This window comes from Arachis hypogaea, chromosome 13, assembly GCF_003086295.3.
Source record: "Arachis hypogaea cultivar Tifrunner chromosome 13, arahy.Tifrunner.gnm2.J5K5, whole genome shotgun sequence".
Taxonomy (NCBI): Eukaryota; Viridiplantae; Streptophyta; class Magnoliopsida; order Fabales; family Fabaceae; genus Arachis; species Arachis hypogaea.
The window spans coordinates 10,305,841-10,319,936 of record NC_092048.1 but is presented as its reverse complement, the minus strand read 5'-3'; the positions used below and the strand labels follow the sequence as shown (position 1 = coordinate 10,319,936).

The following is a 14,096-nucleotide window of genomic DNA, read 5'->3' as shown; positions in this document are numbered from 1 at the left end:
CTAAATTTTACATATATGTCTTAGTCGTCATCTTTTTCTTCAAGTCCATACCACCTTCTTCTTCAAGTCCAAAAATCTTGAAAAAATTTTAATTAAAAAATTCTTATGTCATCGTTAAAAAATTTCAGTATCAAAGTCTTTAAGTCCATAACCTTTTTTTTCTTCTTCAACTAGAAAATTTTTTTTCTTCTTCTTTAAATTTAGAAATTTTTATATTATAGTTAAAAAATTTTAGTGTCAAAATTAAAAAATTTCTGTAAAATTAAAAAATTCTTGTCTTTTTCTTTTGGTTTTGAACCTTGAGAAGATTTTGGTTAAGAAATTTTGTCACAATTAAAAATTTTCAATGTCAAAGTCAAGCCCAGAACCTTGAGAAGATTTTTATTAAAAAAATTTTATGTCACAATTAAAAATTTTTAATATCAAAATTAAGAAATTTCTATATTATGGTTAAAAAATGTTGATATTATTTTTCTATTTTTATATTTTTTCAAACAATAACTTTTCTTTTCTTTTTTTTTTATAATTTTTTTTATTTCACATTCTCATAATTATTTTATTTCATCTTTTAAGAAGAATAAAAAACAAATAAAAAATAAACAAAAAAAATAAATTATGTAATTTTGATTTCTTTTTTATTTATCTTTTTTGAAGAAAAAACATGTAACTTTACCCAAAAGAAAAAAGGAGAAAAATTCTATTCGAAGAAAGAAAAGAGCATCCAGTTTACAATCTTGAGAAATTTTGGTTAAAAATTTCTTATGTCACAATTAAAAAATTTTAGTATTAAAATTAAAAAAATTTTGTATTATAATTAAAAAATTTTAATACTATTTTTTATATAAAAAATATGTATTTTGCATGAACATGTGTAAATAATTTTTGTTAGCTATACTCTTACAAAACTATTACAATGCAAGTTAATCGTTCTAAATGTTAATGAGCTATAATTCAAATAGTATAATCTTTCAATATTTACTTAAAGAATTGTTAGTTCGAATCTCTATATCTTTAGTAAAAAAAAAATTAATTACTCTAAATAAATTAAAAAAAAATCGTGACATAAGTGAGAATGAGTGATCACACTTATTATTTTTAATGTGCTCATCTGAGTATCTATTAGAAAAAAATAGGAATAGATATTTTCAATTTTTTTTAACAATTAAGAGAGTAAAGTATGATTTTTTATTATTAATTTTATAAATGGAACAAAAAATAAATATAAAAAATAATAAAAAATTAGATATCATACTTTACGATGTCAATTTTTTTTAACAATTGAGAGGATCTATTACAAAAAAAATAAATCGTAGAATGTAATTTTTACTACTATAACTTCGTAAAAATCAGAAGCATCCATTTCCTTTTTCTTTTCAATTTACATTGTTTAATTTTTTTTTTAAAAATTACTAATCAAGTTGTCCGATTTAAGTATTTTGAAAATAAAAAAATTATATTAAAATCAGACTTCTTCGATTTTTGTTTTCAAAAATAAAAAAATAAAAGTATAAATTGAACCTTATAATGTGTAGTTTATTTTTTCCTTTTTAAATAAATTGGATGATCCGTTTTAATCAATATCAATTTAGAAAAAAATAGTCATATCAAAGAAAAACACCAAAACTTCCTATAACAAAGTATTACACACATATTTAATCGAAATAAAACAAAATTCATAATTATGGTTCTTTGTTGACAGAGCTGCACTCCTTTTAACTCCGAAAACCCTATAAACTCCATAAACCATAACCGTAGGATAGTTTAACGTCTAATTCACTGATTCCTTTAATCTTGATTCTCTGAACCTGCACTCTTTTGTTCCCTGTAATCTTTTCAAAGCATTTCTCAGTAGCAGTTCCATCAAATCAAAGGGTTCTTCAATCTGAGGCGTGCTTGAAAAAATGGAACTAACATGGTTGAGTGCCATTATTGTTGGTGCTGGATACCTTGCTTTGGGTTACTTCATTGGTTCCAAATACCCACCTCGCTTCCTCTTCTCATCTAAACTTTCCATTGACAACACCAACCGGAACAGCAACACGAAATCTAAACCCAAAGAGTCCCTTGAGATTGAACAGCTCGCTAACATTCTCGATGATTTCAAAATGGTATTCGTGAAATTCCTCATTTTTTTTCTCCACTGACCCACTTGGTGATTCATAATGGGTAGCTTAAAAATTGCTCCTTTTTGCTTTCATTTGTTGATTTGTCCTCTTTTTTATATATATGCAGGTATTGGTGGTAAGGAATGATCTTAAAATGGGCAAAGGGAAGATTGCTGCTCAATGCAGGTAATGCTTGGTGTTATTTTGAATTCATATGTGCTTTATTATTATATTTTGACATTACTTTTCGTTATTCAAATTACTAATGTGGTTACTGACTTATTATCAGCTGCTTAGTGTGTCTTGTATATGTTTTGCTTCTATTTATTTTTTATTTTATGTGCTTGTTCATGAAAAGCATGAAATGTAAATGTAAAGACTAATGAAAGATTTTTTTTTTTTTGGGTGAGACCAGGATGGAATGATTCTAAATCTTCATAAAATTGAATGTCTAATATTTGTAACTGAATTTTGAGTTTTACTATTTAGAATGTGTAATTATGCTCATCAAGTATTGGCGTCTTATTCTATGGCTCTATGCCACTGTTAGATTGTTTGTATATGTCTTCTGAAAATGACAGTGGATAGCTAGCTCTGCCTTTTATAGAATATTTCATTCGAGGACAGATGTTACTAAGTGAACCTTCAATTTGAACTTTGGAAAATGCTTGAAGTTGATGATATTACTTGCTTTGTTTGCAAATTTGAAGCTTTAGTAACGTTCAAATTGATTAATATTCTGAGCTTCTGACATGACAAGCTGTTGTATTTTGTAGAAGGACACTAGTATAAAGATCACGATGAACTAATGTATTGCTTCTACTTTGTTTATTACTTATTTGTTGTTCATCCCTCCCCAAACAAGAAAATATTTTTTATTATATTGTCTCATTTTCGTGAACATTTTTTAATTTATTAATGGTTCAAACCTAACTATCCTTTTTTACCTTTTCATTTGGTGCAGTCATGCAACTTTAGGCCTATATAAAAAGGTCCTTCATCGAGCACCAAAGGCTTTGAATAGGTACTATAGCAACCTTGGCAGCATTTGTAGGTCATCATGAATTGCTAACATCAGTCTGATGTTGTCAATGTGCAGGTGGGAGATGTGTGCACAGCCTAAGGTGGTTGTGAAAATCGAAAGTGAAGAAGATATGCTAGCTTTGCAAGTAAGTATTGCTCACGGCAATTTAACACTGCACTAGTTATGTTATCGTTTAAGCTGTTTAAGATCTTGACATTGAATACTTGCCTGTATATAACAGTTCTTATACTTTAACAGAAAAGAATTGTAAGGGTAAAATATGTTAAATTGTTGAGTTGTTTAAACCGTTCTTTACCACTTATTTTATTTATATATATATATATATATATATATATATATATATATATATATATATATATATATATATATATATATATATATATATATTATCTTTGTTTCAAATCAATTAGTCATTTCACTCATTTGCCTTCTTATTCTTCAATTTTGCATCTCCATAAATTTGATTCACTTTGTCCTCAAGCACCAATATTACCTTTGTTTTCTTTCCCTTTTGCCATGAATGCTTTAATGCATATTTCTTCTCTCTGAAGTTGGGTTTGCTCTAGTAAAATTGCTTAATGTGTCAGGAAAGGGCTAAATCACTGAAGTTACCCACCCATATCACAATTGATGCTGGGAGAACACAGATTGCACCAAGTGAGTAGTGGGAACTTCCTTTAGTTTGTAGCTAATTGATTTCTAGTATCCACGACATAGTTGGAAATTTCACCACTGTGTTGTGTTAAATTTAGTACTTCATAGCAGCGTCATATGAAATAAAAAATGTTGTCCTGCATTTGATGTCCGGTATATTTGTATGGGGCAATCCATTGCTAAAATTGAAAGTAGAGATAGTTTCCTGCAATCAGTTTAAAATGAAATAGTTTTCTTATTGCCCCCTTTTTCGCTTACCTATTATCTTGGAGTTTAATTCATGCTTGAAATTGCACGATCATGCGTACATTCTAGCAGAAGAGATGTTCAATCCAATCCTTTGGACTATCTGTAACTCTATCTTCATGCTCAATATTAGATAGAATGCATAGCTAAATTTATCTGGATTTTCTTTATTCATTTGTTCCATTTTCTACTTTTTATGATATCTGCGTTAATTTACTGTTCCCATTTTTCTTCTTCCAGATTCAAGAACTGTGATGGCAATTCTTGGTAATGGTCTCCTCTAATTATCATTCTTTTTTTATCCCCCTCTCTTGTCATGCCCCAGTAGCAGTTTCTCATCCCTTTGCCCCCCCAAATTATATAAACAGCTCAAGTATAGTTTGATTTAATCTGATTTTGATATATATTAATATGCAGGACCTGTTGAAGTGGTAGATGATGTAACAGGTGGACTGAAACTGCTATAGTTTTCTCCCCAATCAAGATGATTAGGCTTTACCTGAGTTCTCAACTTTTCATGAAGGATAACAGATCAAACTTCTTGGAGATTACAAGATTACATCCCTTCTTAGATTTGCATGCCCACAAAGAATTTGCAGTTAGTCATTTAGTTGATACTAATGATGATGATGAAAACTTTAATTTGAAAATAGGAATCATCTGTACTGAAAATACAGAATGCTGCAATTAAGTTTATGTGAAATGTTTTGATAAGTGGGATATATGCCAGGTGGAAGAATAAGACATTGGGAAGTGTCTGGACGGTTTCCATTTTGTTCTATTTCACCATCACTAATACAAAATTAAATTAAAACGGGTTTATTGTTATGATATAAAATATTAAAATTACAAAACATGTTTAGAAATTTATTTCATTTTAAAGTTTCATTAGATGATTGTGAAAATTCATAAATTGAGTAAACCATCTTTACAAAGATAGCACATAGAAATTAAATCATTAATCTTACTGCATAATATAAGATTAATTAATATCAAACAAAAAAATGTAGGACATGTATTATAATTCACTGATAATCAGCATAACTTGAAAACATGCCATCCATTCTCCTTCTTTCTTTTCTTCATAGATATAAGTAACAGTTACAAGGGATGGAAAACAAATAAACTAAGTCAGAAACATTGGCCCTAAAATTTGAAGCAAAGGCCTCTGGAATACATTGAGGAAGAATTATAATATACACGATTCTTGCTATAAGCTTTCACAAGTCTGCAAAATTATCTTCAGGTTTGTGTATGTACAAGGGGAAAGTATTCGTATAAGCAATTCAAAAAAGAATCCATCATGAACCAGTCATAAAAGGCACTTATTGACAGCGAGTATAAACAAGCAGTTAGTGCATGTGTGTGGAACCAAAGGAAGACACAATCTTTTGTCTCCCTTTTTGTATGGATAGGTAGCTTCCTCAGGATTCATGTCTGGCGCGTTTAGTCTGCACCAAAAATTGCAAAGTAAATGTAAGAGATGAAAGAGCTAAATGTAAGTGATACATAATATTAAGCAAATTGAAACCAAAGCTAACAAGAATTTTACCAGGTCCTTCCGATTTGAATATGACGCCATATCGCAATGCTGAAACTTTTTCTGATAATTCAACCCCAAGAGAGCAATGCTATCTATTTTGATATGGCATAGCAATCTTCAATTGTGTAACTCCATTGCCATGTTGAACTCTAGTTGCACAAAAAACGCATCTGCAGAAGTTACTTGTTATCAAATCAGATTCTAGTTTGTCTAGTATGGTATGCCAGTTTAACCACTGCTCCTACATTGTCCCTTGTGCAGTACTCGAAAATTTTGCCTTGGCTTCACCCCTCTCCTCAGCAAGTCATCGCGCAACTCAAATGCTTTGTTGAGCTCTCCATTAATACAACAACCATATAGTAACAAGTTATATGCAACCAAGTCCGGCTCAAGACCTTTGTTTAGCATGGTATCCCACAATCTGACTGCTTCTCCTACGTTGCCACTTCTGCAGTACTCATAAATTAAAGTTGAATAGGTAATACAGTCGGGGAAAATGCCATTTTCGGTCATTTCAGAAAGCACCTTGCTGGCTTCGTTAAATCTACCTAACTTGCAGAAGCCACGAATAAGGATGTTGTATGTTACAGTGTTCGCCAAAAGCCCTTTAAGCATTGCATGGTGGAGACCCATAGCTTCCTCCATATGCCCTTCGCTGGTAAGACGATCAAGAAAACAGCCATATGTGATTGAATTTGGAGGGACATTTGCAGCCATCATTTTTTTAAAGAGAAGACCTGCTCTGTCCATTTCACCCGCCTTGCATAGACCATTCATCAAAGCAGTATACGTTACAACATTGGGAAAGCATTCCTCCGTAAGCATCAAATCCCAACACTGGAAAGCCTTCTCGAAAGATCCTTCTTTGCTGAATGCATCGATCATACTTGTATATATTACATTATCAGGTTTCAATCCTTGATCCTGCATCTGTTTTAAGAGACCAAATAGTGTTTTCCTATCTAGTTGCTTCAGTGAACCGTCGATGAGAACAGCATGGCAAACCAAATCTACATTGATTCCTCTTTGAATCATCTCAGAAGCAGCGCTCAATGCCTCCACCAATCTTCCTTCTTTGCAATAACCATGTAGAAGTGCACTATAGCACATCTCGTTTAATTTACGGTCCTGTTTGTGTAGAACATCAACAAAATTTTTAGCATCTGAAACCCTGCCAGCAGAACAAAGGCCACTGATAAGAGGTCTGTAGGTATATGTGTCCGGAACAAGGCCTTTCTGAAGCATCTCATCAAGTAATTCAAAGGCCTTGTCAATTTTACCATTCCTACAATACCCTTCAATCATAACATTATATGTTACCTCATTTGGGGTGATTTTTTTTTCCACCATTTCAACAAAAAGTTTGAATGCTTCAGTCATATTATTTGCACTGCAAAACCCAGAAATAAGCGCAGTGAAGGTATACACATTTGGGGCAATTCCTTTTTCAATCATCATATCATACAGTTGGAATGCTTTTCGTAGTTGTAGATCTTTGCAATATCTACTAATCAACGGCGTAAAGGTTGTCGCAGTAGGCTCCAAACCATTATTGATCATCCGAGCGAACAAAGACTCGGCGGCACTCAAATGTCCAAACATGCATTGGCCATTTATCATAGAGTTGTATGCATATACAGTTTCTGCTACGCCAGCCTCTATCATTCTATCAAAATAAGATATCGCGACATCCAACCTCCCCCTTCTGCAAAAGGAATCAATCAGAATAGAATAAGTAATATCGTTGGGATGCAAGTTCACCAAACACATATTATTATAAAGCAACTCTGATTTATCCAAATCTCCTCGTTTGCACAAAGCGTTGATTAATGCATTACAAACAAACAAATTTGGCAGAAAACCAAATCTGCTTACCTGAACAACCAAATTATAAGCATCATCAACCTTTCCTTGCTTTCTTAACCCATCCACTAGCCCTGATACAACAGCTTCACTCGGAACAAACCCCAATTCAATCATTTCATTAAAAAGCTGCAATCCAGCTTCAAATTGTTGTACCCTACAAAAACCAAGAACTAGGGTGCAGTATGTAACCAAATCTGCTTTTAGACCCTTTTCACTCAATGATCTTTTAACCTCAACAGCTTCCGAAACGCGATCACCCTTGCATAGCCCATGAATTAAGACATTATAAGTTACGATACTCAGATCAAACTTATTCACTTCCATCCACCAAACCTTCTCCTTAGCCTTGGAAAAATCCTTCAAATCACACAAGCTCCGAATGACAGCCGAACAAGTATAAGAATCCGGTCGAACACCCACATTCACCGACTCATCAAACAATTCCAAAACCATTATAAACCTTCTAATTCTCAATAAACCATTCAAAAGCGCACTCAGTGTTCTAACTTCAGGCAACAACTTGTTTTCAAGCATGAGCTTTGCAACCACCACAGCATCTAAAACCCTTCTATTTTGCAAGTAACTCTGAACCAACAAATCAAAACCCAAATTTGACAAAAACTTACATTTGCGATGAGAATCCAAGAAGCATGAAAAAACGAATTTTGGTTCCGACCCACGTAAGAGAAGAGTGTGCAAGAGCGAATTGGCGGGCCAGAAGAGCTTCTGATGAACAAGAGCATGAACCAAGATGGCAAAGGATGTTGTGGAATGGTTGAAGCTCTTGTGCAAACCGAGGAAGTTGAAGAACCTCAAAGCTAACTTGGAATCGTCGAGGGTTCGGATCAAGAGCTGTTCAACATGGTGGGGCCTCAATGTGGAGGAAATAGAAGGGTCGTTGAAGGCAAGTTTCCAGCTCTGGTTTCCTCGGACGATGTCGGAGAGGAGTGAGACAAAACGAGTGTCGTTTTGGTCTTCGAGTTTGGATAATGGGGACGATGAGAATGTTCGCAGGAAAGAGTGGTTGTTGAGGAGAACCCTCCGTGGAAGCGTGATATTCATTGCGGTGTTCAAAGACAGCTACTTTCTCACTCTCACTCTCTCATCAGAATGCTGCAACACTCGAACGAACCCCGCTGCTAACGTTCTTCTTCACCTCTTCAATATTCTTTTGGTCTTGGGCTGTGCCCACAAAACCCTACCCAGATCCGTAACTTATTTTGATAAGATATGAATCTTTCTAAAAACAAACACTTTGAAAAACATTTTTTTGCTCATAAAGATTATTTTTTTACTTGAAAATTGCTTGAGTAAAATAAAAAATTAGATATCTAACCAACTTACTCATACTCTTTTTTTTTTTCTGTGTTAGTTACTTAGAAATATTATTCTGGTGTTTTGTTTATTAGCACAGAGATTTATTTCATGTAATGAACATTTACTTAAAAGGAAAAAAAAATAGCTTACTTAAGGGAACTATGCAGACTGCAAAGTATTGAGGCTAATAAAAGTCAATGTACATTCCTTAATAAATCCTATACTGCTTAAACCAATAGCAAAAATAAACTAATTACAACAAACCAAATTCTAAGCTCTAAACTAATATGCACATCATTAATGAATAAGAATAGTTACAGATGCATGGACTTGTATAAAAGTTAGTGACCAAGTTCATGCATGAGCAAGCTCATCATTTTTTATCCTTTGCTTTTCTCACAATTTTTAGTGTACTTGTTTTCTGGTTTCCATTGTTGGAGAGCATCTTTTTCTACCATGCTTAGTTTTTTCCTCCTTCATCTTTTCTAACTTGATCTTTAAGCAGGTCATTTCTCTTGTTTTCAGTTCAGAAACTAAGCCCATGGAAGGAACTGCTTTGATGCTACCTTTTTCTTCATGCCAAGGATGGTTCTGTTGTATTCATGTTTCAAAAGAAAACATTACTTAGACAATGCCAAAAAAGCATTCCTAACCATCAAAACTATAGTCATTCTCATGATTTAATTTGTATATTCTTACATGGGAATCTTGGATGCAATCATAATCATTTCTAGGGGATAACATGTCTACTTCAAAATTCACCTTCCCTTCAAGGTTTAACTTTACATATTCTTGTTCAAAACTCTTAGCAGCATCCTCGAATTCTAGATAATCGTCCCTTTTATAAACAGTATATTTTCTCCCACATGAACACCTCTGCAATGCAATGTCTAAAACAACAAAATAAAGAGTGTGATTCAAATTTTCATGGTAAGATTTCTCAAAACAAAGATATAATAATACTCTTACCATGGTAAAGACAAATGGGAAGAGAATAGCAGTGCTTGCACATCAAGTAAGCTACATAACAATCTCTATGGCAGTTGCTACAAATCAAGGTACCTACAGTATTCGAAGAAATTGAACATTCTCTGGAAGCTTTAAGTCGCGAAAGGGCCTTCTCATAAAATTGCATAAGCTGCACGAAAGATGCAACAGTTGCAAGATAAGATTGGAAATCAATATTTTTGCTCATTGAACCTCTTACTTTTGAGGACTTATAAAACTGCATTGCCTCTTTACAAAGAAGTTCCTCAAATGGAATTATAGGAAGCATTGTGAGATATGCATAACGAGTGCTAGCTATAGCCCCCATTGGAATCCAGTCTCCAATAGCAAAGTTCACTGCTTCTCCACAGTTAAAACCTGCATAAACAAAGGATCAAATTACTCTACCTTCAGAACTCATATATTTGCATAATGCTCCATTTGATAACTATCTCAAGATAAAAAGTACACAAAAGATTACATTCTTAGAAAAAAATTTGTGCAATCTTCTATCCACTCAAAAACTAGGGACAATGGAATAAGAATAGAGACACAACTTTTCTATCTTGTCACTGTGGCAATATCTCATACTTTCTGTCTTAAGATACTTACAAAATACAACACGAAGTGCACAGAGAAAAAAATGGCATGGATCTAAAATAGATACATTACCATGACTAAATCCAGCATGATATGCTCTAGGAAAGGAGATGACAAACTCCCCTGGCTTCTGCACAGCCTTGTAAACAGCGACACCATGTTGTAGCAATATATTTGGAGGGAACATTGTAGTTTTATGCGCAAGAAGCTGGAAAGCCTCGTCTTCGCCATGTTTAGACATGATTTTATGGTTATACACACGATGCAATACAACATTTTCAAACTGAGAGGCTGCATGAGCAGGCACTCCATACCAAGTTTTGTTAGCACCTGAATGGTGATAATTTATGCTGCAAATAAAGTGAAACAGAAATAACAAAAGAAAATTAGTTTTAGCAATAATGGTGATGAAGATAATTAATGGAGTAGCAAACTGAATCATGAAAAAATACCTATACAAGTAATGATCTTCTACATGCCATGCAAACATGCTGAACAGCATCCCAATATAAAGCATAGGATCAGTTATTCCCTAGAAGCAAATTCACATGGAAATTAGTAGAAAAGAGAGGTTCTAACTTCAACTTAAAAAAAAATCTTTGGAAACTTTTTCTTACTGGAATTTCTTTGCCAACTAATCTCAATGTAGATTGCGGCAGTCTTGAAAAATTCTGATATCAATTCAGCAAGTTAGATGCAGAAACAAATTGTAATATAGATTCAGCAAAAAATGAAAATCCAACCTTCAAATTCCATTTGCTTCTTCCAAGCTTGTCATTAGGATGGCATGAAAAGGCACTGCCCTCAACATTGACTCCGTACTCAACGGTTCCCTTCTCTCCGTTCACCATCTCATGCCAGAATTCTTTTTCCACATCGGCCGAACCGATAAAAGCCTGATTTGCTAGAGCCTCAAATTCATGATATGTGTATTTTCTGACATATATATAAATTAAGAAGTAATAAAATATTTGCAACTTTTATGAACCATAAAAGTTTTAAAGAATGATGGGAATGTTCTCTTACCTTCCACTCATTGAAAAGTTCATTATATTTTTCTCATTCCATTTAGAAAGCCGAAGAGGCTGCACATTTGTTTCAAACCTGAAGTTCTTATTCTCTTTCGTTAAGACAACATCAGCAGGAATAGAAGCAATTACAGGAGAAACAATTTTGCATATTCCTGCAGCATAAGTATGTAATAAGAAAACAAAAAGATTTGATGAAGTAGGAAAAAGAAGGGGCCTAGAAATGCAGAAACTACTTGTCCTAAGTCACCATGCACATGATAATGTGTTATGATGATTCATATATATATATATATATATATATATATATATATATATATATATATATATATATATATATATATATATACCAAATTTTGAAGCCTCGGGAGCAATCTTTTGTAGATATATCAGAGGGTTCTTGAACTCCTTCTCTGATGGATGATACACTGGACATTCTGGAATTTTAGAGATCCATTCCAAATCATTCAAAACAAATATACTCTCTTCACACTGTCTGTGTCTGGCAATTTTTGTTTTGGTTCTTCCAAATCTACAAAAACCCATGAATCTTCTTCTATATGATGCTTTATCCAGTTACAGAAAGAATAATGTATGAGCCCAAGTGAAAGTGCTCTTCAGTGTTGTTAATTTTCCTTATTAACTGTTACTTCAGTTTTGTTCTCTCTTGGTTTGTTAAGAAGGAAATTTGTAATGAAATAGGTTAATATCAGACAGAATATTAACTGTTCTTTTGGCCTAAAACTGCCACTGATTTGTTGAGTAACCTGCCAAAAGACACGTGTCAATTTCATATGAGTTAGTTAACTTAGTTACCTATGGATTCAACTACTATTTTGCTATCTTTATTAGTTAAATAATTAATGATGAAATTTTTATCAATTATTTTTAATCATTTATTTAATATATCTCTAATCTATAACAATATATAATGCGAAAACCTCAAGTTTGGTGTCCAATTTTCTTTAAATGACGCTATCCGAGAAGGACACATAAAGACGAGTCGTAATGGCCTCATCTTAGGCAGGCTCCTCCGGTTTTTTTACCGGTTTTTTTCTCTGGTTTTTTTTTTTACGTTGTGCTGACGTTCGTTCTTTAAATGACGCTATCCCGAGAAGGACACATAAAGGCGAGCCGTAATGGCCACATCTTCGAAAACATAAATGCCAACATAATCCAAAACTAACTTTACAGTTATGCATTTCACTACCAGTTACAAAAAAAATTACACGTAACTTTTTTCTCAATCCTCCATTTAAATAATTTTTTTTTATCATTTCTTTAATTTTCTTTACTTCTCTTACTCAACCCTAACATTTTCACCTTTTGAATAATTTTTTAGACAACTTCTTAAAATAGACTATGACTATAATAAATGTTGGTTTTAGAAGCATGTACGAAAAAAACAAAAGAATCATTTATGATGGAGGAAGTGTTTAATTATCATCAATAGTAGTGATAAGTAATTTTTGGTAAATTTTATTATATTTTGTGATATTCATTTAAATTATATTTTATTTAGTTTTAGTTTGTACAGTTTTGTTTGAGTACAATGTACTCTGCAGCTTCACTCTAATTATTTTATTAGAGTTTTTGTTATAGTTTCTTAAAAAAATTTAGCATTTTTATATTTCTTTTGATGTTTTTCTTCTCCTTCTTTTTAACATTCTCAGTTGAATTGCCTCCATCATACTCATTTGCCTTCCTCCATTGCTGTTATAATTTTTTTTTTATTTACTTACTCAATCTATATTTTTAATCCATTTTTCACGTAGACAAATAGCGTTATGTCTTTTTCTTTCATTAATTTGATTTGACAAAAAAAAACGGTTTCTTTACATTTTATATGTACATTTTATTTATTTTTTTGACATGTCTGTATTTAACTATTTGTCAATGATAGGATGAACAAATTTTATAAATATTTTTTAATATTTTTCTTTTTAAATTGCTTTTAATGGGATAATTTTTTTTTATTTTCTAAAATACTTGATTACTTAGAATATTGTATTTAAAATTTGAGTATATAAATATTTTTAAATTAAACTAAAATAAATAAATTATATTACAAAAAAATTTATTAATTTTGCCTTTTACAATATTATTTGTTTAGCATATTGGCTTAGTTATTTAATTGGTATATAATGCATGCAAGAAAATCACACCTATCAAGTATTTTTTAAAAAAATATTCGTATACTAATTTTTTAAATAATTAATTATTTAGAGTACTGAATTTGATATTTAATTATATAAAGTATTGTATTTGTCATACAGAAGACACAAAAAATATGCACATATCAATGATAAAGTGAACAAACTCCATATAACATTAAAATGGATAAGATAAGAACTTTGTTAATTAATTTTGATTTTTTAATTTATTAGTTTTTTATATATCTTTTATTTTTTGGATTATTTTATTTTATTAGGCATTTTAATTTATTTTATTGTATTTTTTATTTTAAAAATTTTAGAGTCTAAAGAACTCCTATTCAAAGGATTCAAACCAGATGATTAAAAAACGATTCAAACCAGATGATTAAAAAGTGGTTTAAGAGAATAGATTTGAATTTGGGTAATTTAACATTTATTAATGAATAAGAAAAAAAATTACTGCATAAATAACAGAAATAAGTTGATAATATATAGACTAATTTAGAAAACCAAAAGAAAGTAAAAAATATCAAAAATTAACTTTAATTT

The 14,096-nt window shown here is 31.7% G+C and overlaps 3 protein-coding genes across 4 annotated transcripts; 1 reads left to right on the top strand and 2 right to left on the bottom strand.

Annotated features, from left to right (window-relative positions):
* The first annotated feature begins 1,629 nt into the window (after positions 1 to 1,629).
* Positions 1,630 to 4,819, top strand: LOC112737115 (uncharacterized). 2 transcript variants are annotated; one of them, XM_025786881.3, is made up of 7 exons: positions 1,630 to 2,108; positions 2,233 to 2,291; positions 3,070 to 3,129; positions 3,205 to 3,274; positions 3,738 to 3,807; positions 4,291 to 4,317; positions 4,468 to 4,819. In XM_025786881.3, the coding sequence occupies exons 1-7, from the start codon at positions 1,902 to 1,904 to the stop codon at positions 4,515 to 4,517; spliced, it is 543 nt and encodes a 180-aa protein (XP_025642666.1). In that variant the 5' UTR covers positions 1,630 to 1,901; the 3' UTR covers positions 4,518 to 4,819. The 2 variants fall into 2 exon arrangements, 1 of the variants encoding a protein (XP_025642666.1); XR_011870218.1 differs by having other exon boundaries at positions 1,659 to 2,108; positions 3,717 to 3,807.
* A 272-nt stretch (positions 4,820 to 5,091) lies between these two features.
* Positions 5,092 to 8,851, bottom strand: LOC112737114 (uncharacterized). Its single transcript, XM_025786880.3, has 2 exons — positions 5,603 to 8,851; positions 5,092 to 5,501 (listed from the first exon to the last, which is right to left on the bottom strand). The coding sequence occupies exon 1, from the start codon at positions 8,519 to 8,521 to the stop codon at positions 5,822 to 5,824; it is 2,700 nt and encodes an 899-aa protein (XP_025642665.1). The 5' UTR covers positions 8,522 to 8,851; the 3' UTR covers positions 5,092 to 5,501; positions 5,603 to 5,821.
* Positions 8,852 to 9,424: 573 nt separating this feature from the next.
* Positions 9,425 to 11,937, bottom strand: LOC112732604 (lysine-specific demethylase JMJ13-like). The gene is made up of 8 exons (XM_025781368.1): positions 11,742 to 11,937; positions 11,390 to 11,546; positions 11,107 to 11,299; positions 10,981 to 11,034; positions 10,816 to 10,895; positions 10,436 to 10,713; positions 9,746 to 10,141; positions 9,425 to 9,666 (listed from the first exon to the last, which is right to left on the bottom strand). The coding sequence occupies exons 1-8, from the start codon at positions 11,935 to 11,937 to the stop codon at positions 9,425 to 9,427; spliced, it is 1,596 nt and encodes a 531-aa protein (XP_025637153.1).
* Positions 11,938 to 14,096: the final 2,159 nt, after the last annotated feature.

Coding starts and splice junctions, on each gene's coding strand:
- LOC112737115 (XM_025786881.3), top strand. CDS start 1,902: ATGGAACTAACATGGTTGAGTGCCATTATTGTTGGTGCTGGATACCTT. Junction 2,292..3,069: donor AAGATTGCTGCTCAATGCAG/GTAATGCTTGGT, acceptor CATTTGGTGCAG/TCATGCAACTTTAGGCCTAT. Junction 3,130..3,204: donor GCACCAAAGGCTTTGAATAG/GTACTATAGCAA, acceptor GTCAATGTGCAG/GTGGGAGATGTGTGCACAGC.
- LOC112737114 (XM_025786880.3), bottom strand. CDS start 8,521: ATGAATATCACGCTTCCACGGAGGGTTCTCCTCAACAACCACTCTTTC.
- LOC112732604 (XM_025781368.1), bottom strand. CDS start 11,937: ATGGGTTTTTGTAGATTTGGAAGAACCAAAACAAAAATTGCCAGACAC. Junction 11,035..11,106: donor GAAGCAAATGGAATTTGAAG/GTTGGATTTTCA, acceptor AATTGATATCAG/AATTTTTCAAGACTGCCGCA. Junction 10,896..10,980: donor TAGTTGGCAAAGAAATTCCA/GTAAGAAAAAGT, acceptor ATTTGCTTCTAG/GGAATAACTGATCCTATGCT.